We start from the raw sequence: 27,092 nt of genomic DNA, 5'->3' as shown, positions 1-27,092 counted from the left end.
CAATGCACACGGTATCTGTGAAATTTCAATAACGATTTAATACTGATGTTTGTTCCTAGCTCTTAAATTTCGTATTATTGGAGTAAAACGCAAAAAAGTCCAAAGATGTGAGAAAGATACAAATCGATATTTTTTTTTTAAAAGGATATGTGTAATTGTAAATCCTCGTATGCAGTTTGGAGAAAAACTAGTTTTTTTCTTTTATTTGGTAGCCAAAAAATTTATGCTGTACGGTAGTGACGTCACCTCAAGAGATTCATCATGTCACTAGTAAGACAATAGTATGTACAATATGGGTAATAAGTTATAGTTCAAAATTATGATAAATCTTCAGTTTTTGTTTAACTATCCCTATGTCCTAAAATGAGAGCTACCGAACAAAATGGAGTATCTGGGGGTCAATTCTTATGCTTAGTTTTGAAAAATAAAAATAAATTTTATGGCGCTAAAATAACATTTGTCAATAATAACTGATAGTTTTTTTTTTTTTTTTTAATCCTGCAGAAACAGATTGTTCACTTATTTGGGCACCGCACATATAAAAAAGATCACGATTAATTAACAGATTTGTCTCTATTGGTTTGTCTTTTACTAATGGTAACAGAGTCCAGCAGTGCTGGATATGGTCAGAGGAAAAAGATGTGAGATCTGTCCATAGTCAGCAAATGATGTTGGCATTGTGGCGTCAACCCTGTATCATAAAGACAATTGGGGATCTACTTGAAAGAAGAATCGAACTTTGGTCTAGAAAGCCAACATTTAACGGCGAGGAGAGCCAATGTGCTAACCGCACATCACCACAAAGGCATGAGTGCTATGAGCCGGCTGGTAGATCGTAGCCGCCCCCCCAAAAAAAAGGCAGTTTTGCTAGAAGTTATTTTTAAAAAAAAATTTACACACACATTTAACAGTATAACAGCTACTATTTGCAATAATTTTCATAAAAACTAACAATTGTGAAAACATTAGCTCTCGAAAAAAAAAATCCTTATCAACATGTTTCAAATAAGTTCACGCACTGTGACTAAGTGCGACCTTCCAAAGTTGAGACAGCAAAATAATTTTCTCAACCTCATCAGAAACGATAAATTCACATATTTCTTTAAAACACCATTAGACAGTCAAATGAAACAAAAATAATATTCAATTTTTCGTACGCCTCTCCATCTTTTATGGTGTTGTTCCGTTTATTGGAATCTTGCCTTCCTATATCTATGATAATGCTGAGATTCAAATATTGCATAGTAATTTACATTAAGATATGGTGAAGTGTAGGAAAAAAGTTTCAATGAAAGCCAATAATTTGACCACATAAAATCTAAAAAGCCGGTTAGAGATTTTTTCGTATGTTCTAGTTGTAGTACCTTATAACTAAGAAATTCAATTAATGTTTGAACGTATATGGGAGCGCTCCCAGAAATTTGTGTTCGGGGGTTCACCACTGTAGTTACTACGTATACGTAGTATTGAATCCGATAAAAAGATGCCATTTTAAAGTACTGACATCTATATTCTCAATAAAAATAAGAAACCTAACTTGTTTTATAAGAAAAGAAAGATCCAATAGTAGACCATGGAGTAAGATCCGGAATTGTAGTGTAAATCTTTAAGCTACATCAACCATATTTCTCCTAGAACAACCATAGTTTTCTTAAGAAAGTGCAAAAATGTATGTCGAGTACCGAAGTTCGGAGGGGGGCTTACGACCAGGTGAACCACCCCCGATCAGCCATGTACCATTTTTTTATCATTGTTAAGAAACAAGGAAGTCATGTTTATGTTTACCAGTGCTTAATTTTGTACATTGATGTAAAATAATCGCCATGTTGTTGAATGTAGTTTCGTTGGTATTTCTCAACGTCAGCTATATAACTTATGAAAACAAGAATATTTGTATTTATGCACCTAAAGAATTTCCTTTTTGCTTTTTTTTTTTTTCAACTTCCGGCAAGTTCATCCTTATATTAAAAGAAATTTTTTAAAAAAGTATAAATCTTAGTAAGGTCAGTACATTCCGTTTGAACGAGAGGGAAGGGTGAACAGCGTTCCTGTCTCTTCTCCCACTTTCTTATTCTTTTTGCGTATCATCTATAGACACGTTACCAAGGAAACAGCGCACACATTCCGTTTCACAAGATAACAGGTTCATTCTTTATTTTTTACATATATATATATATATATATTGAAAAAAAAGCCTTTCGTCGGTATGGCGCCGTTTTCGTTTTGACTTTCCTGCTTTTTTCAGGTACAAAAAAAAAAAAAAAAACGGTTAACTTCAATAGCTTTTCTCGCTTTTAATTTTTATCTAAAAGTCGTTCTCTCTTTCCTTTTACCGACTTTTCCCTTAGTATTTTTGAGGAATTTTAATCCATCTCATTGAAGAATACGTGGAAAAGAATAGTGTAGTTTATACGTATAATCTGCATCAGTGGAGCAATACATTTTCATTACCAACGCAATGCGATGAACACTAACAAACATTATATATAAAATGAAACCCATTTAAGGGCCGGAGTCGCTCCAACGCCATCTGTCAGCGACTGACTGAACTACGTCCAGTCTAGCGACAAGCACATGGTTAGTTAGCACCCCGCTTGGCAGTGTCACTAACCGACGTATCGGGAGCTTTCTAGATCTAGTAGCCGTCACGTCTTCACGTCTTTCATTCACGTGGCTCCCCAGTTTGCCTCACGAAGCTGCCCGGGAATCGAACCCAGAACCACGTGGATGTGAGTCCAACGCTCTAACCACGAGACCACGGTGTCCTTGTGTGTGTGTGTGTGTGTGTGTGTGTGTGTGTGTGTGTGTGTGTAATTGCTTCTTTTTTTCTTGTAAAATAGCTGTTGTGTTTACGTGGAGTTATTGGGTTGTGAGCGGAGACGAGTGGTTTTCTACACATGCTTCACATGATAACAGCAATAACTATCAATATACATAGCCTATTTCTCGTTTCGTTTTGTTATTGTAGATATTATACGATTATAACTATTGCACTAAGTATAGTCGTCTGGCAACCCTTAACTGCTACGTCAATCATGTGTTAATAGTCACGACGATGAGATAAGATGAATAAGCAATAACAATACTGTGGTAAATTGCACCAAAATCGAAATCACATGTATTTATGTCAAGGAATAAAAACATTTTCTTAGCGTATCATGCACAGGGAAATCTGATTGATCGTCTATATATTTTCTGTTCACATTTGTTAGCACTTCATCTCAGAGGATTACTGTCACATTATAGGTCCTAGATTAAAACGGATAAACTATAATGTTAAGTTAAAAAAAGCAAAGAAGAACAAACTAAATTGAACGCTATAATTAATTTAATTCAATTTGCTTGCAAACTATAATAATAATAATAAACCCTAACATTTGGTAAGTAAATGTTGATGCATGAAATATCGAACAGTCGCAGCTATTGAACAAAAGCATATTTATTTATTATTTTTTCTTCGATGTAGGCGGAGTCAGAAAAAAAAAGCAGTATCTACATTTTCTCGCGCATTCATGGCTCGAGACCGAAGTGTTGGGACGATCACGGGAGTCAGGTTAACACGCAACACCACCATGTGTGATATTTGAATAGTGTTCACATCGGTTAGTGCCAGCTGCTATTGTCACGAACAGTTTTGTTTTGTTTTATACCGGTTTCCTCATGTACATATATTTGGCCATGATACCGTACGTAATATTTTGCAAAAACAGATTCATAGTTTTTTTTTGTTTGTTTGAGAAACAATTTACAGTCAGTGACTTAATTAATAAAAATTAATAAAAAAAAGTTATAAAATAATAAGCTTTTATGGAAGTTATATGAATAAAATCATATCGAGGAAACTAGTAATATTTTAAAGAATTTGACTAAATCTGGCTAAAAAATGCTTAGTAAGCTTCAATAAAGCATATCAAGGAAGCTATGAGTAAGTTAATATGTTTTAATGAATTTGGCTAATACTGTATGTTAAAAGTTGATCACATGAATTAAGTTGAGGATAACCATTGTAATGAACAAAAGATTTGCCGAGTTTAACGACTTTTCTACATATTATATATATAAAGCACCGTTAAAATTATTTGAAATTTTCGATTATTGGAAGAACTCTGTCTCGTCTAAGAAAGTAGGGCTATTTGTTTTTATTGGGAAACTTGTCTCAGAAAGTATGTGTTTCTATTGAAAGAACTCTGTCTTGTCTTGGAAAATGTATTCGTTAATTCCATAAACAAAATCAAACAGTTACTCGGGATGATTATTTTGTTCTAATTCAAGTAAGAAATATTGGAAGAATATACTGTATGATACAGCATGTTTGTGAGAACTCATCCGATCCTACTTGGCAAGTATACTTAAGTAAAATATCTGTCTGTACACAGATTTGATTTCCGAGCCATGAACTATCAAAGTACAGGTTGCGAACTTTAAAGAGTATAGGTACTATCTATCCTATATCGTACGTGATCCAAAAAACTTGATCCAATCGGCATGCAAGTAGATCTTGACCTATGTACTATGCGTGTGAAGTATTTTCCTGTGCAGATCTTTGGCTAGAGTTGCTCATGGAAGAAAAGTTGAGGTCCTCTCGACTCGGCTTGAAAAAGTGTCGTGAAAGTGATATTTCGTCACCGAAAGTATATCTGTTCTATTGGAAGAACTCTGTCTTGCCTTGGAAAAAAGTATATCTCTTTCTATTGAAAGAATTTAATCTTGTCTTGGAAAGTGTATTTGTATTTATTGGAAGAATTCGTCTTGTCGTGGAAAGTATAGAAGTACTCTGTCTTGTTTTGGAAGGTGTTTTTGTTCTATTGGAATAACTTTGAATTGTTTTGAAAAGTGAATTCGTTTCTATTGGCAGAATTTTGTTTTGTCTTGGAAGTTGTTTTTGGTCTATTAGAAGAGCTCTGTCCCGTCTTAAAATGTGTATTTGTATCTATTAGAAGATCTCTGTCTTGTCTTGGAAGGTGTTTTTGTCTATTGGAAGTGCTCTATTTTTATCTTGAGAAATGTATTTGTACTATTGGAAGAACTCGATCTTGTCTTGGAAAAAGTATTTCTGTTTCTATTGAAAGAGATCTCGTATCTCGTCACGGAAATCGTGTCGGCTAGTCTAGTAAGCAACTCATCTTTCGTTCTCAAGTTATTAGCCAGCAAAGTTAGGCTTAGACTTAGCCAAATTTACATACACACAGAGAGATCATTAATTGCAATTTAGAACAAGAATTAGGGGGAATTACATGGAACTATCCTGTTCAGTGGCGTAGCAGCTGCCCCCGCAACCCCCGCAGTGCGGAGGGGCCGAGGTATAGAGGGCCCCAAATCCTGCTATGAATAAAGATTTAAAGAAGTAGAACTTCAACCTTACTTCTATCGGCTTTACGACTAGGGCCCCTTCTCTATACTTTGTGGGGGGGGGGGTGGCGCAAAAGTGTGCTACGCCACTGATCCTGTTTTAACATTAATTGGGAGTTAATGTTAAGCATATGAAACATAGGGTATGTGCTTCTAATTGAGATTTGCTAAATTCAGTGAAAAAAAGTTGAAGATTTTGAAGTAAAGCATATAGTAGTAATAATGCAGAATATTAAGTTACTTGGTCAGTATTTTTCATCTCGCCCCTTTAATGCTTGAAGTCCATTGTTATTAGCTTTAGCTAGCAATTGTCTTTGCGGCTTTCAACTCGGTGGTGAGCCTTGTCTGTCCTAAGTCAACACAAACACACACACACACACACTCACACACATTTACGCAGTACAAGGGATGTTTTTAGGGGTCCAACTTTTCATTAGGAACAAGAGATAAAAAAAAGAAAAAAAGGACTGTCTTTTCAATTGAGGCGGAAGAGACGCGTACAAAGCTACCGACGGTTCATCTTCTGCCCGAGTCGATACACGAAGACACACACACACACACACACATCACTTCGTTTGGCTGAACTTCTAAGCATACCTCCTTCCTTTCACGCATCCCTCGTTCCAAGTCACATAGTACAGAAGCGTGTAGTTTTCTCCTGATGTCCCTTTTCTTCCTCCCCCTTAATTTTTTCCCTTCTGCTATCCAGGATCAATATTAACCTCACCCCGCTTTTAGGAATAGATATATCTCTCAATTTTCCCTTGCTTACAGCGTTGCCAGGGTACTCTTTAAAAATTGTTGCAGAATCCGCTCGATACGTTAATCTGAATCTGAACGAGGTACAAAATCATATTCTAAGTAATCTAAATATGTTTATCCTCACGTTATTATTTTTTATTAGTAAATTGGCTTTGGAAATTGTGTAATTTGAAACAAGCAACCTCAAAAGATGACCACTTGACTATCTATCTGACTATGTTGAAAACTTGATGTTCTCTAACATCAACGATAATCATGTAGGCTGTGTTTGTTAATTTTGTGTCCCTCTGCATACTTTCTCGGAAAGAAACTAAATGTTTCCAAAATTATTGTTTGGCTAAAGAAATTGTTAATTTTACTAGTTAAAATGGATTATTGTGCACGTTAGAAATCTAGCACCATCACCCACATTGATAACACTGAAATATTATTATTATTATTATTATTATTATTATTATTATTATTATTAGTAGTAGTAGTAGTAGTAGTAGTAGTAGTAGTAGTAGTAGTAGTAGTAGTAGTAGTAGTAGTAGTAGTAGTAGTAGTTAGTTGTTGTTCTAGTTGAAGTAGTTAAAATAGACTTATTATTTAGACAATTTGGCATGTAATAATTACGGAAAATAGTGGTCTCCATGTAATCTGAAAGTGTGTCTAGCCTCCTAGACTCACAGTACGATATGATTTGCTTCCAACAATATATGTCTACTAAGCAAATGTACAGAAGTCACGACCAAATGCAATGCAGACATCGTTTCTTTCCTTTTTAATATGAAATTAACCATTGGCTTACTTTGCACTGAGATAATATTAACGCATCGCATCGCCGCTACTGTTGTATCACATCACAGCACACTTTGCTCACGGAGGCAATGTCAGAGGTAAGCATTCCATCATCGAATCTGATCGTTCGCTTATGTGTTATCTGAATACTCGTTCGCCTGTTGTCGTTAGAGCAGCGCAATTATCTGCTTGCCTGTCATGTTGCAGGTTTTGTTTAAAATGGACAAACTATGCCAAGTTTACTGATCGTGAGACTAGTAGCATAAAAAATCTTCTGTTTTATTTCTTTTAAAAATCATCAGTAGGAGGGTCGAAAAGGGATGAAAAACAAAATATCTACAGTAATTCGATTTTTATTTCTTATTCTCTGGATTTCAGGACGGAGATGAAACTTTTCATGACAATATTACAAATAAGTATATAACAGCAACATTGATCATATATATATATATATATATATATATATATATATATATATATATATATATGTGTGTGTGTGTGTGTGTGAATATATATATATACCAAAATGATACTTTGAGATAAACAAGGCTGAGTTTTCAATAAAATTACATCAAAAACTAACAATTAAACTGTCACAGCATATTTGTAAATTACATTCTGAGTAACATGAGTAAATTACAATTCAGTTGTTATTAAAATATAATGATTGATATTAAAATAACGATAAATGATATAAACAACAACTTGTTGTTTAGCTACCAATCATATTACTCGCTATACTTTTGATTGTAATTTAACATCAATGCTATGAGAGCATATTTTCCAATTATTCATTATAATTTTACAGAGAAATCTAGTACACAGAATTTTCCGATTAAGAGCCGAATACAGCCACTATCTAACATGGATTGATATGATAAGACTATTATAGATCAAAATCTTTTAAGTTGACCGTAATAAATGAAGAAGTGTATATAATGATTGGAGAAATTTATTGCAGACGATTTGGAAAGTAATTACGCTTTTAGCTATGGAAGGAACCATAAAATTAAAAAAACAAAATACCTAGAGGAAGTACCGATTGAATATACCGGCACTGGCCATATAAATAAGGTGTAGGGCAGAAAAGGTTCATAGCAGGGACGTATGCAGGAATTTATTTTGGGGGTTCCAAATTCAATATGACGATAAATTATGGTAAGATTTGTAAAATTATGCCTAAAATTAGACCAAATTTATGGAAAAGTTGGGATTTCGGGGAAGGGGGGCACTCTCTGCGTAAGTCTTTGATCATAGAAATGAAAAATCTGGTTCAAAATAGAGAAGAGTGAAAAGAATGTGTCAAACTAATCGACAGGTTGCTGATCCGAAAAGAAGATCTCTTTGGCAGCTTATGTAGGCGTAGTCGTATGACATAATGCGATACATAAGCAATAATTCCTTTAGTTGTACTATAAGTTGGATGTATCTGTTGAAGTAAGAATAGCCAAGTTGGACAATAGATTAGAATAAAAATATGTAAAAATTGATGCTGTTGCAAGTTTGCTATATTTAAAGTTGCAAAACCATTACAGCTCCAATATTTAGTAAAAATAAATGATGCAAAGTTTCTTAGTGCTGCCAACCCTTCTCTTGGAGGATAACGATGAAGACAGTATGCAGCGAGGGTGGAGAGCGGAAAAAGAAGAACAAGAGAAAAAATGATGAACAAGAAGCAAAGAAAAAAATGAGAAGTTAAAAAGGCAAGAATGAAACTGTGGGCAGAAAGAACAATTGAGTAACAATTGAAGAAAATGGGCCTGTAATTTTCTTGGGGTAGGATGTGATTTCTTGAGTAAAACGGCGGCACGTTTGCCCCCTTGACAAAACTTTTTTTTTCCACTGAGGAGCAATATACCAACTGGAATTTTGCTGATACCGCAGAATGTTGATGACAGAGGCTGTGTAGTGACCGCTTTTTACTCTTCCCCTAATCCCTACGGTTCTTACTTCCTCTATCAGACTCTAGTTAGCAAAAGATTTGTACCTCTGCGTGTAAAACTAATCTTCCTACATTACATTTAAAAAGAATCAATAATAAAAAAATAAATAGAAAATAAATACTTCCGTAATATACAGGATATTCTGCTACCGTCTATGTAATAAATTTCTTTTCTTTTTCCTTTTTACTTGTGAATTGAAAAGATACAGCGGTCATAAGTGAGGTCAACTAGATACTTTGCTTAATTTTGTGACTTTTTTTTTTAAGAATTCATAGTTATTTGTTATTTCTCTGTAAGTTGATTGAATACGACCATATGAAATCGGATAACACACCTCTAATTATAAGCTGTTACTCTGTAAGTGACAAAAGTTCAAAAATTCGTCTTGCTTAATTTGGTTACATTCTCCTAAAACGAAGGAAATAATCTCTAGTTATTAGCATCATTCCTCTTTTAAGATGAGAAGAGAGCAAACGTGCAAGCTGACCAGTTTGAAACGAGCAAGATATGACTCTAGTTATTACTCACTCTAGTTATTCTGAAAATGGCACCTACTTGATTTGAATACGTTCGCCCAAACTAAGGAATATATAACTCCAATTATTACCTGTTACTTTGCTAGTTGATAGAGTACAAGAGCGCAAGTTAACCTGCTCATCTAGGCTATTTTTGTATTTAAACGAGAATAATTTATTGCTAGTTATTAGCATTTGTTCTGTAAGTTAAAATATTATGTAACTGAAAAATGTTCATCTGTTTAAATAGGCTATTTTTGCTCGAAAATGTAAATATATAGTTACAAGCTAAGTTGTGAAAACACAAAAGAGTAATTTGACATCATACTTAACTAGAAATCATTTGCCTAAAACGATGGATATATATATATATAGGCCATTTCTAATTATTAGATGTTATTTTGTAAAGTTTGCCGTTTGTGAACTTCGAACATTTTCCTGACACAAGGAAAATACCGTTTACTTTCAGTTATTAGAAGTTACTCTGTAGTTTTCCTTTTGTAAAGTTCGAACACTTTTCTGAAACGAGAAAGATGTAGGTTATTTCTAATTATTAGATGTTATTCGGTAAAATTCGAACACTTTTCTGAAACGAGGAAGATGCAGGTTGTTTCTAATTACTAGATGTTACTCTGCAAGGTTTTCCTTTTGTAAAGTTCGAACACTTTCCTGGCACGAGGAAAATACAGTTTACTTCTAGTTAGACCTACAGCATATTAACTTTGCAAAGCTTGCCATTTATAAAGTTTCAATATTTCCTAAGTTATAAGTACATTTTAGTTTTCTTTATGGTATGAGCCCATAGATATGGTAATTTTCTAATTGTTTTTCTTGCTGTCTATGCGCACACTGCATATTTCATTCCATCCAAGCATCAAGAAGAGCTTTTCAACAATAACAAAACGTGCGGAGCAGAATTCGTACTTTTTTTTATATATAAGAGAAGTAGAAGGACCAGTCTTCGCGGCGCACAAGAGGACAAGACAAGAGAAGCAGAAGGAGAAAAAGGAAGAAAGAAGAAAATTGATATTGACACAAGCGTTGTGATTGTTTGCCTGGCTCTGAAGATAAGCGCTAAGTGTTTTTCAGTTCCCCCTTCAGATCTGTTATGGCGACTTTTGCTGTATAGCTTTGCCGGCGCCTTCAGATGGTAGCAGCGTATGTTACAGGTAGCTACCAATACGAGGTCAACACACAAAACGTCCACCAATTAGACACCTGTGCCTTTTAGTGACAGTCGTTTCACATTAGTCGGTATGGGACCACACAAGGACCGCTGAACGTTTTTTTTCTTTCTTTCAATTTTATTTCGAGATAAGAAAAAAATCAACAAGGGGTATAAAAAAAAAGAAAGAAGTACTTTGACCACTTCTTCGGCAGGCTAAAAGCTCCTACGTAATTGCTACAACGGATGAGTGTCCTCTTCCTACAACCCATTAGTCTGCGCCAGAGAAGGTCTCTTTGGATCACCTTGATACTCAAACATTGAGTGAGCGCTTTGCTCAATTCACAGCGGACTGACCACTAACGTATTTATATACCACCAGGGATAATGATATGATAAACAAGCGGAAAGTGTAACTTGATGATACATAAAAATTACTAGTTTAACGTCACACAGTTATGTCTTATGAGCTTAAAGAGTTGAATGATATATCAGGGTGAATGAGGATGAAAGAATGCTGAAACCTCGAATTTAACGTCCCACGATTATGCTCTGTGGGCTGACAAAGAAGGATGATTAATAAAACTGAATGACTATGAATGAATTGGTGGAATGGGAATGATGGAGGAAACGGGAAAACCCACGGACCTGATGTTGCCCACCATTCATTCACTTTTGGACTGGGATCAAAACAGGGGCTCCCGTATTAAAGGTAAACACTGTGCACCACAAAAGTATACAAATTGGTGGAAGGAAAAAGAAAATCTAGAGAAAATCCACATAAAAAAGATTTTCATCAAAAAATTATAGACTTGCAATCAAACCTTTGACCTCCCTTCTCAAACCAGAGGACCTCCATCCTGCTACTATGTTCCTCTAAATGCCAATTAACACTGAGATGATTAACATTAACAACAATAATAATGCTAGAGTGGAAGGAATTAGGCCCGGATCTATCTGCATTTAAAGATATCACTCTGGCATTCATTTCACATAACCAATTAAATAACCATAGGAAATCCTCATCCAAGATGGGAGCCCGCAGAGTTTGAACTCATAACCTCTCGATTATGGCTCTTGAATGCTAATCATTACCTTTATTAAGCTTTCTTGGTTTAAAAAGGTCTTGCTATTAATATGGAATTAAATGGAATTTTCATCTATTTTAAAAATAATTTTGACATCATTTTTTTAAAAAAGAAAATATACAGATTGGAGAAAATGATGCAGTCATATCGACAAAAGAAATACATTTATAGATTATATATTAAATATGCTAATTGATTCTGTCGATACGTTCATAGTGTTATATCCTTAAGTGAGGCTTACAAGTTCAGCCTCACTTAAGGATATTTTGGACACATTTAGTGGTTATTGCGCTGAACTAACACCTGGTTTTATAACGAAGGCACACGACTCCTGTATTTAACTTTGAAAGTCTTTTTATCTCTTTTCTTAGAAAATAAACAATAAAAAAATAATTTTAAAAAGTGAAAATAAAAGAATTTTGATTTTAATACTTTTTTCGTGTATGAAATAAAGTAATAAGTTTTCGAGATTTGCTTTCCAAGAAACAGACGCAATCTGAACAAATTTCGACATCATACACACTAAAGCTTATAGATTCACAAAAAGATTATTTCGCGATATAAGCTTTATACTTTAAACCAAAAAATCTCGGTCTTTGATGTTATAAATTGGCTACATCCAATGAATAAAAAAGTCGAAATTTCTATATACATTGAATTTTATACCGTGTTTTTCGTTTTAAATTACTGAGAAAAGAGGACAATATTAAAATTTTGCGAAGTAAATTTTTAATACTTAGAAAGATGGTATATTCTAGTATTTAAAATTGCAGTAGAACAGCGTGAACAGTTTTAAATCATATTTTATATACTAATTTGTTCACTTTGTAAAATGATATATTTTCCATTTATTTTTTAAAATATATTTGAAATCGTGTGTAAATTTCAAAGTACAACTTTAATATATAAATAGCTTAAACAGAAAGCATATAAAATGTCCCGACCACACTAAATTGTAATCTGGAAGTTATCAAAATGAACTAAGATTTTTTTTGTAGGGAATCACCAACTGAATTTCTGAGTTAGACCCTATATACATATTTTTACTACATATACTATATGAACATTTTAAAAACTGTTTGTTTGACATGGTATCTATAACTCCTTGTATTGACCAGAAGACTCTCACATACAAATCACAGCTTGTTGTATCTGACATTACTTTATTTCATACTGGAGATGGAGATGCTTAATGAGTGGTTGGTTTAAAATAAAAATCCAATTTTTGGATTCAGTTTTTTTTTTTTCAATAAACAGCTAGAATGATTATATCGGCAAAGTTTATTCATAAATTCAATTCGTCATGTTCATGGGTAACTGTTGCATCAACTGGAGTTGTCCATATTCTCCTTAAAATTGATAACTTTTTCTAGCTTCTATACAACCTGCAGAGTAACAAAGAAATGTTGGTTGTCTAAATAGTCTTTCATACTAAACGAGATGACATTCGAGATGAGTGATTTGATATTTGGAGAGATTTTCTAATGGCAACATATACACATTTCGAGACTAGACATCACTTTTACTACGTGTTTTCGAGACGAGACAGCCCAACTCTTATCTCGTGCGCATCACTAATTGCCTATATAAAAGGATACTAAGTCGCGTGATCCCCTTTACTGTATTTAGCATAGTTTATTCCCCTCTTCTGCCTCAGTCCCTCTTCTTTCCTCCTTGTATTTCTCTCTGCTTTTCTCAGATTGTAAAACCATGATCCTATGCCACAGCTCGGCCACTTGGAAATGACTGCTCTAAACTCTATTACTGATACTAATAGTTTTATATAATAATCATGTGTTTTTTTTTCCTTAATACACAATCTTTACTGATGTAAATAAACTAATTTGTTATTTCTAGGCAAGCAAACTGTATATTTGAAATAAATTAAAACCATTTCTACCATCTATTTTCCAGGTGTTGCTGTTCTTTTTTTTTAAGATAAAAAATATATATATAAATTTCCTGTAACTTAATATTTTTCTTTTTTCTTGTCTCATTACAGACGATACTAAATTCAATGCACAAATACCAACCACGGTTTCACTTGGTGCGTGCCAACGATATCCTTAAACTACCCTATAGTACATTCCGAACGTATGTGTTTAAAGAAACCGAATTCATCGCCGTTACAGCGTATCAAAACGAAAAGGTAAGTACATTAATAAATATGTATCGATATTGGCAGATTGTATTTAAATTCTAGAACATTAGTACTCCGTTATGTCTCGTGGTCGCTGGATTGGGAGAAACATGGTCGATACATTAGGTATCACGGTAATCTTACCTCAATTCTATAAATTTTGGCTAACATCTAGGGAATTTTTAAAATCTCAAGTATACATACTGTAAATAGTCTGTAAATAATGAGGTTGACCAATAAAATGTCTGGTTTAGATCCTCACATATTGCATAGAAAGAGAGAATTCAAAGTGTGCTAAGAATGGAGACACTTATGTGGAGTGTACTTTGCATTAAGATAAAATGGACTTTTCCCATGGTTCCAGATTTTATAATCACTCTGTGTAGTGTAAGTGCGAAACAATATTAATTTTACTAAATAATGTTATCTGATTGGCAACAATTTACTATTACCTTTAATGTTGATATAAAATTCAAAGTTATTCCAAGTGGTTTATAACTTAAAGTTATTAATTCAAAGTTATTTATAACTTTCGGAGTACTGTTTTCTGAATTACACACATTTACGATTTATTTTCTCGGTTTGCCATACATTATACTTAAAAATTCTGTTAATAAAAATAATAAGAAATTACTGGCAACTGTGCTATTACTAATGCAATGCTGTTAAATTACAAAGATGATTGTATTTTTACGTTAGTCCTTGTATAATACATTGCTGTAATGTAACAGTGATAAGATCGTGGTATATTTGCCAATCATTCATAATAATTTTAGTAAATGATGTTACAGTGTTTATTACGGTATACAAGCGAAATTGTTTCAATAAACATTACGTGATTTTGCTATAATTTTAAGATAATTTGCTAATGTTTCACTGTAATTTTACTGAATGATTTTGAAAACATTTAATAAATTATAATATACAAATGAAGTTGTTTATATATGTATAACGGATCTCCTATTATATTACGATATTCTTAGCTATATTTTAGTGCAAATGGTACATTTATTGCTATACATGAAATATGTAATGATTAATTTGGAGATATTGTCCTCACTATTTTGTTTACTTTGTAAATTTGTAAGTAACACTAATATTTTTTTAAAAGTACATTTTTGAAAACTAGATAGTTTCTTACTCATGATACATAAAATATTAACGTAACAGTAATTGTTCTGGGGATTTCTGTAGCCCAAAAATTTGCAAGGATAACCTAACCTAGGAGATGTTTTCTTACACGTTATGAGACTATCTTAGATTTCTTTTTTTAATATTCACTAAAGTATTGACATAAATTAGTTAAAGTTCACTTCATTATATTGACTGAACCTGCACTAGTTAGATTTGCAAAATTCTGGTACTTTTCATTATATTTTTGTCACAAAAGGAAGAGCGTCCATAGGGGAATTGCCTTTAGTTGACCCCATACCATATACAGTATAAACAGTTTTATGTTGCTAATAACCTTGGAAGATTTCTTTTTTAAAAAATATGAATACACATGCTTATTAATTCTTTATTACTCTCACATTATGAAAATGTAAGTGTAAAATCTAAGCTACTTTTAAGTTATTGTAGAATGAAGTATTTTGTAAATTAAGATTTTTAGTTGAAAGTTTTGGAATTATCTAACCATTTCTTTTCTTTCTGTTTACATAGATTACGCAATTGAAAATCGACAACAACCCTTTTGCCAAAGGTTTTCGGGATACTGGTGCCGGGAAACGGGAAAAGAAGTAAGTCTCTAAATTTTCTATTACTCTTCTCTTATTTTCTTATTACTATTTTATTATTAACCAATATGATAGTTTAATGAAAATGTGTATTCTCTCCCGTGCTATATTTAAAACAGATTCGTTTCGCTAAATTAGATTTTTAAATGGTGTGTATGTTTGTGTGTGTGTGTGATCACTATTTTCTGGTAGAAGTTTAGTTTCCCCTAGACCCTACTAACAGCAACTCAACAAACTAGTAAGTAAGAGTTTAATACATTTGTATAAATGTTACAGGAATCTTGTTTCTTATAATCGATGGTAATTTCACAAGATACTTTTAGACTTATAAAGGGCTACAATTAGTATATCGAATCTTTCAAACTTATAATAGAGCCGCAATCAATATATCATGTGTTTTTAGACTTATAATAGGGCTACAATCAGTATATTGTTTCCTTTTACACTTTCAATAGGGGTGCAAACCATATGTCCTGTGCTTTTAGACTTATAATATGACTGCAATCAGTATACCGTTTCCTTTTAGACATATAATAGGGCTGCAATCAGTATCTCATAGATATGATTTAAGACCTATAATAGGGTTATAATCAATACATCGTTACCTTTTACACTTATAATAGGGTTGCAATTAACATGTCGTTTACTTTTATATTTATAATAGAGCTTCTGACTAAGGAGCTAGTTAATACACGAGGGGGGACCGATAGTTAACTGATAGAACATTTACTTCTTGTGAGATGGGAACCAGGATCGATCCCAGACCATCTGAGTTTGCTGTGGTGGACAACATTTTGGATTTTCTCTTGAACTCTTGTACCAGAAACCCAGGGATCTCTTGTACCAAATGCGAGCTCTCTACCGTTGAACCACAGTGCCCATCTCTTGTGTGCATGTGATTACGGGTTCCATTACTCAGTCGAAACACACATGTGGAAAACTGTATAAAATGTCTCATATCATCATCATATTTCTGAAAAGAGACAAAAATCAAAAAGTAAAGTAAAATTAATACCCAGACGTTTCGTTCAGAAGGGATATGGCCAGCCATATTAGTTTCAGTTGAGAGATACGTGATTGATCGACATATCGCCATCGCCTGTCCCCTACCTCATTGCCGTTATTTCTTAGTTCCTAAACAGGAGTTCGGTTTCTGTTAATTTGAAGTAGTCCCCAAATATGTTACTTGCTTGAATCAATATCGACAATTTATTGCTCGTAATAAGAATTGAATTCAGGACCACACTTACCATAAGCAAACACCCTAAACATTCTTCGAATAAAACACAAATGAATTGGTCTTATAGTGTGCCTCCCAGTAGGATATTTGTTTATAGTCACGTTGGCAGTTATCCTATCATTCTGAACAACTATGAGAAAAAGAAACAAGTAGAAGTGCACGTGCATTCTACATGGAGAAGTTTGTATGGCATGATATTTTCTCAGTTAATACTGAAACCAGAAGTAGTAGTAGATATCTACCTCTTCCAGGTCTAGTAGAGAGTGTAGAGTGGAAATGGAATATATTCATGGAACACTTAATTAATTGCAGAAAACCGTTATTACTAGCTTTTATCTTTCTCACTTTATATCAACCAAAGACTGGAACTAGTTGACTTCTGTCACTTCCTGTTTGAATAAAAGGTTAAGAGAGAAGATGGTACCCATTCTTAGAATACTAAATCGATTTTTAAAAAAAGCTTTTCGCTATTATGTAATCGATTTTGTTCTTTGTAAATCAGTAATTAAGCTGGAAATTGTAGTGGATTGGTATCACTTCCGGTTTTAATAGAGAGTTGAGTATGGAAATGAAATGGGGCGCCTAGTCGAATGAAGAAAACCGCTTTTACTCTGTAATGACCAACGTCAGAACCGGAAATTGTTTAATTTCTACCACTTCCGGTTTGAATATCAACTTCATCAACGAACATGATTACAAACTTTTCACCCTCTATGTCCTGGCCAAAATTTGATGGTGATCCATCAAAAATTCTGTGGTTTCCCGGGGCAGGCGGACGCATGGATGGATACATGGATAGATATGGTCAATATATATATATATATATATATATATATATATATATATATATATATATATATATATATATATATATATATATATATAATCAAGTATTGGTAAACCAGTATACATCGTATGGTAGGAACTGTATGAAATAGTAAAGTTGCTGAGGTTCAAGTACGAATCCTGCTCCCATTGCATACTCACACATACTATAGTATTTAATATAAAAACACTATTTATGTTTTATATATAGCCCTTTGTGGGCCCGAGCCGCTCCAACGCCATCTGTTAGCGACTGGTTAGACTACGTCCAGCTTAGCAACGAATAGGTGGTAAGCTTCGTTGCTTCATCGCCCTGTCACTAACAGGCATATTAGGAGCTTTCTATACTTAGTGACCGTCACGTCTTTTATTCATGTGGCTCCCCAGTTTGCCTCAAGACGCTGGGTGGACGCAGAAAATTGGAAAGCACCGGTCGGGAATCGAACTCGGGACTAGGTGGCGTGAGTCCAACGCTCTGACCACTATACTACGTGGTCCCCAAACTATTTAATTTATTTATATTAAATAATATGGTACTATAATATATTTATTGTATTCTAAAAACGTTATGTAATATGCATGAATAAATGTTGTTTTACATGAAGTGTTACGTGCACGCAAGCACTAAGTTGTCTAGGTGTATGTATTCGTGGCTGCGCATATGTGTTGGACTTCTGCAGAAAGAGATCGGGGCTGTGCAAATAATTCTCTAGGCGTCTCTCTATCACCCTATCAACGTTAAATGACAATGATTTGTAACATTAGGAATAGGGTTGTTGTTAAAATAATATCTGATTAAGCTTCATTACTGTTAATAGTCACTTTATTATATAAGTCAGTAATGTAAATTGAATTAGACACATAAAATATTGTAATTTAATATGGGTAAAATGAAAGTACGCATGTCTAAGATTCCTTGTAATTTTTTTTTCTAAAACTTTTACAGTCAAGACAAGAAATTGACAATTATCAGATTGTAAATAATGCCTATAATTTAATTACAAACCACGAGTTACTTTCCTCTCTGTCTCTCTTTCACCGTATAAAGATTTTATAATCGTGTAAAGTTATTTAATAAAGTCAGTCAGGGACTGTAATTAAATCACACGTATAACGCTGTCAGTAGTAGAAACCTATGAATATTATCTATGGGAAAACTTAACTTCATGGTGTTATCACATATATACATTAAATGTACTTGTGTGTTATTGTTGTTGTTATTGCATGCGTTAGTATCTGGTTTGCAAGGTGAGAAGATCTTGTCGAGAGAGAGAAAAAAAAAGAGGAAAAAAGTTAACCTGCTTTGCATATAGTGATTTTTTATCTTTAAAAACTGAAAAGCTACAGCAGTATGATAAAAAAAACCGAATAGTAAAAAGGGGAAAAAGAAACTTGCAATGTTTAAGTGAAAGACATGAATCTTGATATATTGCACACAGCGCACACAGAAGGGAATAGAAAGAAAGAAGGGAAAAACTAAGTGATTTAAGTTAAAGGACTCGTGCTTTTGTGCCACCGTTGATCACGTTTGGTATTCCGGTCGCTGGTGCCGTAAGCCACACGGCGTAGCGTGATAATGTAATTTCGTATTCCACGCTCCGTGTCGGAGAGCAATGCACATACAGGTAACTCAATTGGCTTTCTGTGTGCCTTGAATTCTCAGAATAGCCTTCGCTTCTTCATGAAGTTTTCTCCAAGGTAGAAGATGGTTTCGAGAGAAGTTAGAGCCACTAGATAGGCTCGGAATATTGCTATAGTTATTCTGTTCTTCCCAAGTTCTTCCAAGAAATACGAGGTTCACACAATTTTCTGTATATATCTCTCCTGAAATGCGGATAATTCACCTCTATATACAATATTTAGACTGATTTTTGCAGTGTATAATTGTACTCAAGAACAATGTGAATTTTAGTTAATGCCTCTGATTAAAGCAATGATATAATGCTGAAAGTGTAATACAGCATTTGCTTCGATTACAACTTCTTGCTACTTTCCAACAAACGTGACCATTACAAATAAAGGAGTCCAAGTTGACTCCACGGTAGTATTTAGATAGATGTTTAATTAAACTTTAGAAACAAATGCAATTATAGTGAAATATGTTTTATGTGCCATAAGATTTGCACGTGGTTGGGGTCGTAGATTCGTAAGCTGGCAATACCGGAAAAGAATCAAATTTAGAGCCTTGCCTATAAGATAAAAGCTACGACTTTCTCATCTCGAAAGGTTGTCATGAAAGCGACGTCTTGTCTCGTAGACAATGTTTACGGCATGTAAGATACTGTTTTATGTAATTTTGAATTGATAACTTTCGAAACAGAAAAATTGAGTGAAGGGCAAAAATTGATATTACAAATCCAGTATTACTTTCTTATATTCCCAGAGAATCGTCTTCTAGAATATTCAAAAAATGTACTTCTACGAAGTGAACTGTGTTCTAATATTGATAGGATCTCTCTGCATACATTTATTATTGGACAAGATGATGATGATGACTTCAGTATTGTTGATATAACATGTGCGTGTGTGTCACCATATACAGACATAAACACTACACGTGCAAAGCACATGCATTGCCGGTTAATCTCCTTTTGATGCAAGTGTTTTTTGATCAGAGCCACAAGTGTCAAAGGAGAAGTCTAATCAAAATTCTTGTGTGATTAACTTTCATTCTTTGAGTGGTACTTTTTAAGCTATTAGAAAGGATAAACATTTTGATACCATGTGTATGTGTGTTTATTTCGTTTATCTAAATACCGTTTCGAAAGTTTATTTTTCTTTTTTACTTCCGTCCTTTCTGTGGAATTGTTATTTAGTTATTTTACCTATCCAAATATTATTTTGAAGTTAAATTTGATACCCAATTTCAATGTTTGTATTAGACATTTTTGAATAGGTTATGTTCAACATTTCACTTCATTAACTGCATATCTATGGCGGAATCCTTTAATTAAATATGTTTTAATTTATTGAATGAATAAGTTAAGCCCACGTTGTTTTGATGGCGACTTGATGGCAATTTTTCAACTAACATGGCCATTACAAGTAAAGAGTCAAATTTGATCTCACGATAGTAGTTAGAGGTTTAATTTAGAAGCAAATGCAATTGTAGTAAAATATGTTTTATTTGCCGCAAGATTTTCACATGGATAGGGCAGGAGGAGAAGTGATAGATTCATACACAAAGGGAAAAAAACCGTATGTGGCGTATGTAAAAACGTAGGTTACACGTGTAAATCCTGTAGTTTTTGGACTTAATATACAGCAAACGTATAACTGGAAAAGTTATATTTTATACGTACTTTCCGCATATGTGTTCCGAATAAACGTACTTTCCGTACAAACGAAAGAACTGTATATAGGTCTAGGTGGTCCGGATCTCACATACAGATGGAAGTATATAACATATAGCTGCCGTATGTAACATACGTATACGCATGTAATATATGTCAGACATCCTGCAACGGCATAATGTAACATCTAAGAGGGAAAAGTATGTAGCATATAGATAACGTATGCTCCGTACTGATTTCTGTAGTAAACATAAGGATTCCGTATATTTGTACAGTATATCGCTGTCTGGATAATGGGTTTCTCTCAGGGTAAGCTAGAAGACAAGAGCTATGGCTGTCTTGTCTTGTTTCGTGAAAATGACGCGTCTCCTGAACAACGCTAACAGCATTTTAAGATCCTATGTTTGATTCTCAGTAGGAGCACAAAAGTTTCGAAATTGGCTCAACGTCGAAAGCAACTTCTATAATGAAGTACCGAATTTAGGTTAAAAAAAAAAAAAACTTTGAAATGACGGATGTAAATATCATAAAACACACTGACCATGCACCATTCATTTGAATATGCGCCAGATGGTCTGGTTGTACAGTATCAGGTCGGAGGTTGTAACGCCAAGGAGTTTGTAAATATTTTTATTTCTTGAAGTCCATTCATATTATCAACCTAACGTAGTTTCTTTATCAACTCGGTGATTTTTTTTTAAAAAAAGCTTAATAGTGGAATATATAATGTCAAAAATGTTGAAGTCAATTAAATTCTGCTTCGTACGTCAATATTTTGTGAAGAAAGAAAAAAAAATCAAACTAATCATATACATGAATAAATATATGTTAACTTCTATCATAATATGAGTCGGATTCCACTTAAGATAGCTTTTCGGAAGCATAGTTAAACAATATTTCCCTTAATAATGTCACTAAATTACTCACCCCTTTCGTCTTTTACAACCCTTTTTCCTTTGAAGGTTCCCATCAATCCCCCTCCCAATTTTTTGTTTTTGTTTTTGTCTTGGTGCCACTTTTCGGGAAGGCTTCTATACATAACAAGATTATAGTGAAAAGGGCAAAGCAGAGGTCAAAGGTTATTTGAACCGCTCTTTACAAGACTCATGACCTGTGAAATCAATCAGAAGAAGACGAAGGTCATGGATGACTGATCTTCTGCCGACGCCGCTGGAACTGAAACGAGATGAAGGCGACCGACGAACGACAATGGCGGCGCTTTTCTATTTATTTTTTTTAAAAGTGATCTGACTAGTTAGAGCGTATGAAAGAATATTCACAGTGGAAACGTTATACTTAAAATGTATTAGCGCAGTGGTGTTAGTATTCAGTGGTAATTCAGTTACTATCTTATTTTATGATTATTATTAGTGTTAAAAAGTGAAAAATATGTTTAGTTACATGATTAATAGTGCATCATAGTAGAAAATTACGAAACAAGGGGTACTGAATTTATATCATGAACCCCAATCAATAGTTTAATAAGGAACTTCCAAACATAGCTTATAGATATCAAGTTCCATCAAGTTTCAAAATTATCATGGAACAAACACTTTCTTTCATTCACTTTCACTAGTGTTGTCCACGAGACGAGACATAAGGATTTCTCCTCTCGTTTCTGGAAAACATTTAATCTTCTCGTCTAGTTTTGTAAATTTATGTACAGAAGTTATGTCTAATATTTTTTTTTAAAAAAACTGATGTTTTTTTTTAAATTTATATCATCCAGAAGCTATGAGAATTCTTCCGTGTCACGAGAATTTCACGAAAGATGTGATATAATAACACTTAAACCATATTTATTATTGAGTTATATATATTATATAATGACTTACGCATTTTTAAACGCTGTTAAATGTACTTCATTGTGTTCGTACAATCACTTCAGGAATTTATATATTTAACATTTAGCATCTATTTAACAACATCTGTTTATATATTTAATCGATTTATCACCTACGAGTAGGTACCCTCTCCTCTCTTAACTCTCTATTCAAACAGAGAGTGGGAGAAACTAACCACTTCCGGTTTTAACGTTGATCACTATAGAACAAAAATGACAATAGATACCGAGAAACAGTTTTCTAAATCAACTAAGTGTCCCAAGAATATATATCCCATCTCCATTCTAATCCCTCTACTAAATCCTGAAGTAATAGAAATCTACTACCAGTTCCGGTCATATGCGCCGACTACATGGGTGCTCCGGGTCTCCGGCACCCACACAAATAATCTTCTGGGTGCGGCGCATACCCACAAGATTTTTAGTTTGGACTCGGGATTGAACTCCTTCTCTTACATTTAAATCAGCCGTGTTACCAACTGAGGAGCTAGGGCAGCCCAACTTATCCTTTTAGTACCGGTATATTTTACCTTATCATAGCAGAGACCTTTATAACAGTGCTCATAAAAGATTTTAACTACAAATAAATCAATCAAATATCGATACTTTTTTGAAAATATATAGGCTAACACGCCCTGTCATTGATATGCACCCACACAAATTTTGGAAAGTCGGTGCCGTTGGTTCCGGTTTCCATATTAATTGAAAAAAAAAAAAATAACGTCATTCAGGCTAACCTCCTTCACGTAGTATAATAAACAGTTGTCTGTATTAGTTAAGAATGTCTAATACGCATTATTATTATTTTGAGAAAATCATTCAGTAATAACACTATTTTGTTGTAAGTAATTTAATATGCCACTTTAGCAACTGCTAATGATGTACCATGGTTGCATGAGATTGTTCTAAATTTTCAGTCTTATCCAAAGCCACAGCAATTAACTTAATTTGGCAGCGTTTGTTTTTATACATTTTTTCTAATTAGCTCTTTGAAACAAACTAACACGATCATAGCAAACATGTGTTTCTAACTCAAGTAGAAATTCTTTAATTCTCTAGTTGTAAAGAAAGAAAGATATTTTAGTCTTTCATCAGAGCTAGCTAGCTAGACAAGTTTAACTAATGTGTCGTGGCGTTGCTAATCATTTTCTTAACGCCTTTTGTGTGGCTTTTTTTGTTTTAAAGTTCTGGCAACTGTGGTTCTGTCTATATAATATTAGACACTATTTGAAACACTACTCCACAACACGTTAAGATGTCTGTCTGTAAAAGTGCATATTAGTATAAGCTTTCAATAATTAAAAAAAAAAAGTCACGTGATACTGTTGCTTGAGTCCAGAAAAAAAAATCCAGTGTCACGACGAAGTCTTACAGAGAGAGAGAGAGACCTGTCCTGTCACATAAGAAAGTAAACACAAGAAGTAAAAAGGCGAAATTATTTATAATAATGATCTCCTTTTTTCCCTTTTCTTTCGCCTTTGTGTGCTGGTGACTTGATGTACAGCTGTTACTTTAACTCACTGTTGCATCAAAGAAGTCAAGGCATGCAAGACTAAGCAAACTGTCGGCATGGGATTGATGTAGCCAAGTCACTTGTGAACCATTGTTATTGTAAGGCGTCAGTTTTAATTGCTAAAAGACACGATGAGGTTCGATGATGTATTTGCACTTTAAAGAAAAAAAAACAGTTACAAAAGACGTGAGGGAAAGGCAATTTGGGTAAAGGAACTGCTACAACATCTCTCTTCAGTTAATGGAGGTACCAAAAGGAAATACAAAAAGCAAGAAAGAACAATTAAGGAAATATCTTTTAAAACAGAATGTAATAAAAATGACTCTTTTTAAAAACAAGAATAAGTATAGACTGTCTTTACAAGGAATTAGAGTTGCCTATAAGGGAAGAAGCCAAATTGTCCAAAAAATGATCACTTCTATATCACTGGTTTCCAAACTGCTCTAAGCGCCAGATTGTTCGCGGATACGCGAAAAATTAGTACTTATGGCGGATAAGATACTTCTAGTTTGCTCTTACGATGCTATTTTATACAGTTCAGGTCATGTTACCGATGTCAATACTAAAGAGCCAAAACTGCCCATTTTACAAAACGAAGTATAAATCGGTGATCCGAATTTTCTTATTAGTGTATGTACGCTCTGAAAAATCTGTTTAAGTAACAGAAAATATGTTGAACTATTCTTGACGACTTATTCCGATTCGAATACTTCGACTACTATTCGACTACGAAGTTACTACGAATAATCTTGTTCCTTTCATCTCATTCATTTCAATGCTTTGTAAACATGAGATTTCTTTATGTAAAGAGGTGTGTAATATTAACTAAACTCAAACCAGGGGTGGACTGGCTATGTAAAAAGGGCGCGGTCACATACTCTGGGAGGGCGCCGTCCATCTGAGGTTTTCGCTTGTATGGAATATCCCCTCCTAACAAAATAAAGTGCAGGGGGGCTTCCCTCGGAAAATTAGTACACAAAAAACAACAAAAGATTAAGTATCTATTGCAGTTAATCACGATAGAATTATACAAATTCAATATTTTCATAAACAAACAAAGAGACTTTGAGTACTAAATACGAGGCGTGTTTTTTAAGGAAGGTCCGACACTAGTAGGACACAGACACTAGTAGTTCGCGCGCATATCGCAACTAGCATGTGCGTCGTGTACCGGCATGCCTCGGGAACAACTGTGCTCAGTTTCAACTCTGTAGCTGACCTGTACGGTTGTGTTCTGTGCTTTAACAATGTTTAAGACTATCAAGTCGCCCGCCGCGTGTGAGGTTCGCTCAGTGATACGGTTTTTGTCAGCAAGTAACCTGTTTGCTGCAGAAATTCATCGACAGATTTGCGAAGTGTACGGTGATACTGTTATGAGCGCAAGCAAAGTGCGTAAGTAGGTACGAGAATTAAAAAATGGCCGTGACAACGTCCATGATGAGGACCGCTCCGGTCGCCCTTCTTCCATTACAGACGATTTGGTGGCTTCAGTTGAAGCGAGGGTTCGTGAGAACAGGCACTTCACAATAACAGGTCTCTCAAACGAATTGTTTCTGAACACCTAAAGTTTAGGAAACTGTGCTCCCGTTGGGTCCCGAAACTCCTAAAGCGGACCACAAAAACCAAAGATTTGAGTGTGTCATGAAGTTCTTGACTCGTTATCACGAAGAAGGTGACAGCTTCTTGAGTCAGATCGTAACTGGAGACGAAACATGGGTTTCGCATATCACGTCCGAATCGAAGCAACAGAGCATGGAATGGAGACACACACACTCGCCTGTAAAGGTGAAGGCCAAACAGACTTTGTCTCAGCGCAAAATCATGGCGTAGGCGTTTTGGAATAGGCATGGTGTTTTGTTCGTCGACTTCATGCAACGAGGAACCATTATCAATGCAGAAGCATACTGCCAAATCCTGTGAAAGCTACGCAGAGCGATTTAAAACAAACGACGCGGCATGCTGACAAAGGGCATTGTTCTTCTCCATGACAATGCAAGACCACACACTGCAGGTCAGACCCGCGATTTGTTGGACAGTTTTGGCTGGGAAGTTTTAGACCACCCGCCCTACGGTCCTGATCTTGCGCCGAGCGACTATCTGTTTCTCCACCTCAAACAACACCTCAGTGGCAACCGTTACAATGATGACGACGATGTGAAAACGGTAGTGAACTCTTGGTTATTGGAGCAGGCGGCAAGTTTTTTATGAAGAGGGTATTTTGAAATTGGTCGAGAGGTATGATAAGTGTTTTGACAAACTTGGCAACTATGTCGATATGTACTTTCCGAAAATACATTTACTTTTTTGAAATAAACTTTCGTTGTGTACTTATGTTCAAACGGCCTTACTTTAAAAACACGCCTCGTATAAATCTGCACACTTTAACTAAGACTACTAAAATCACACCAATTGTTTAAATTCTTCGGCTACATTTATTAACAGCATAATTATAACTGAAGATTTGAGTTAGGTTTGGGGCTTATGCTATTTTTCATACTTCTGTCCTTTTAAAGGTACGTTCATCATAACATTAACTTATTTTTCATCTATTTTTAAAACCGTTAATAAAAAGTATACATGAAACATTTACTAATACAAATTAACAAAAGTAAATTTAGAAGTATATACCTACCTAGCGAAAAAAGAAATTCAAAAACAAAACTGGAAAATGAAAGCAAAGTCACTGCTTCATGCTTGAAGGAGCCTTTGCACCTTCTTGCCTTTTTCACACATCTTGTCAATAATAAGATTGTTGTCTATTTTGGTCAGAATGTCTCTTTCTGTGTTTATCAAGAACAATGATTCCAGACGTTCATCTGTAAGTCTTGAACGGAGTCTTGATTTTATGTAACGCCACTAGCGCCTCTAACGGCGGGAGTGGGAGGGAGAGACGTAAAAAT

General features: G+C 34.4%; 1 protein-coding gene across 6 annotated transcripts in view; it reads left to right on the top strand.

The window, feature by feature from the left end:
• LOC145693156 (optomotor-blind protein-like) overlaps positions 1-27,092 on the top strand; it is a 241,491-nt gene that overhangs the window by 179,768 nt on the left and 34,631 nt on the right. For all 6 annotated transcript variants that reach the window (XM_081768903.1, XM_081768907.1, XM_081768905.1 and 3 more), the window contains exons 4-5: positions 13,605-13,751; positions 15,405-15,481. In XM_081768903.1, coding sequence (XP_081625029.1) covers positions 13,605-13,751; positions 15,405-15,481 — 224 coding nt within the window. The remainder of the gene's footprint in view (positions 1-13,604; positions 13,752-15,404; positions 15,482-27,092) is intronic.

The sequence above is a fragment of the Thermobia domestica genome, chromosome 8, assembly GCF_964235325.1.
Source record: "Thermobia domestica chromosome 8, izTheDome1.hap1.1, whole genome shotgun sequence".
In the NCBI taxonomy this organism is placed as follows: Eukaryota; Metazoa; Arthropoda; class Insecta; order Zygentoma; family Lepismatidae; genus Thermobia; species Thermobia domestica.
The sequence above is the reverse complement of the archived record's forward strand: the minus strand, read 5'-3'. Positions and strand labels throughout refer to the sequence as shown.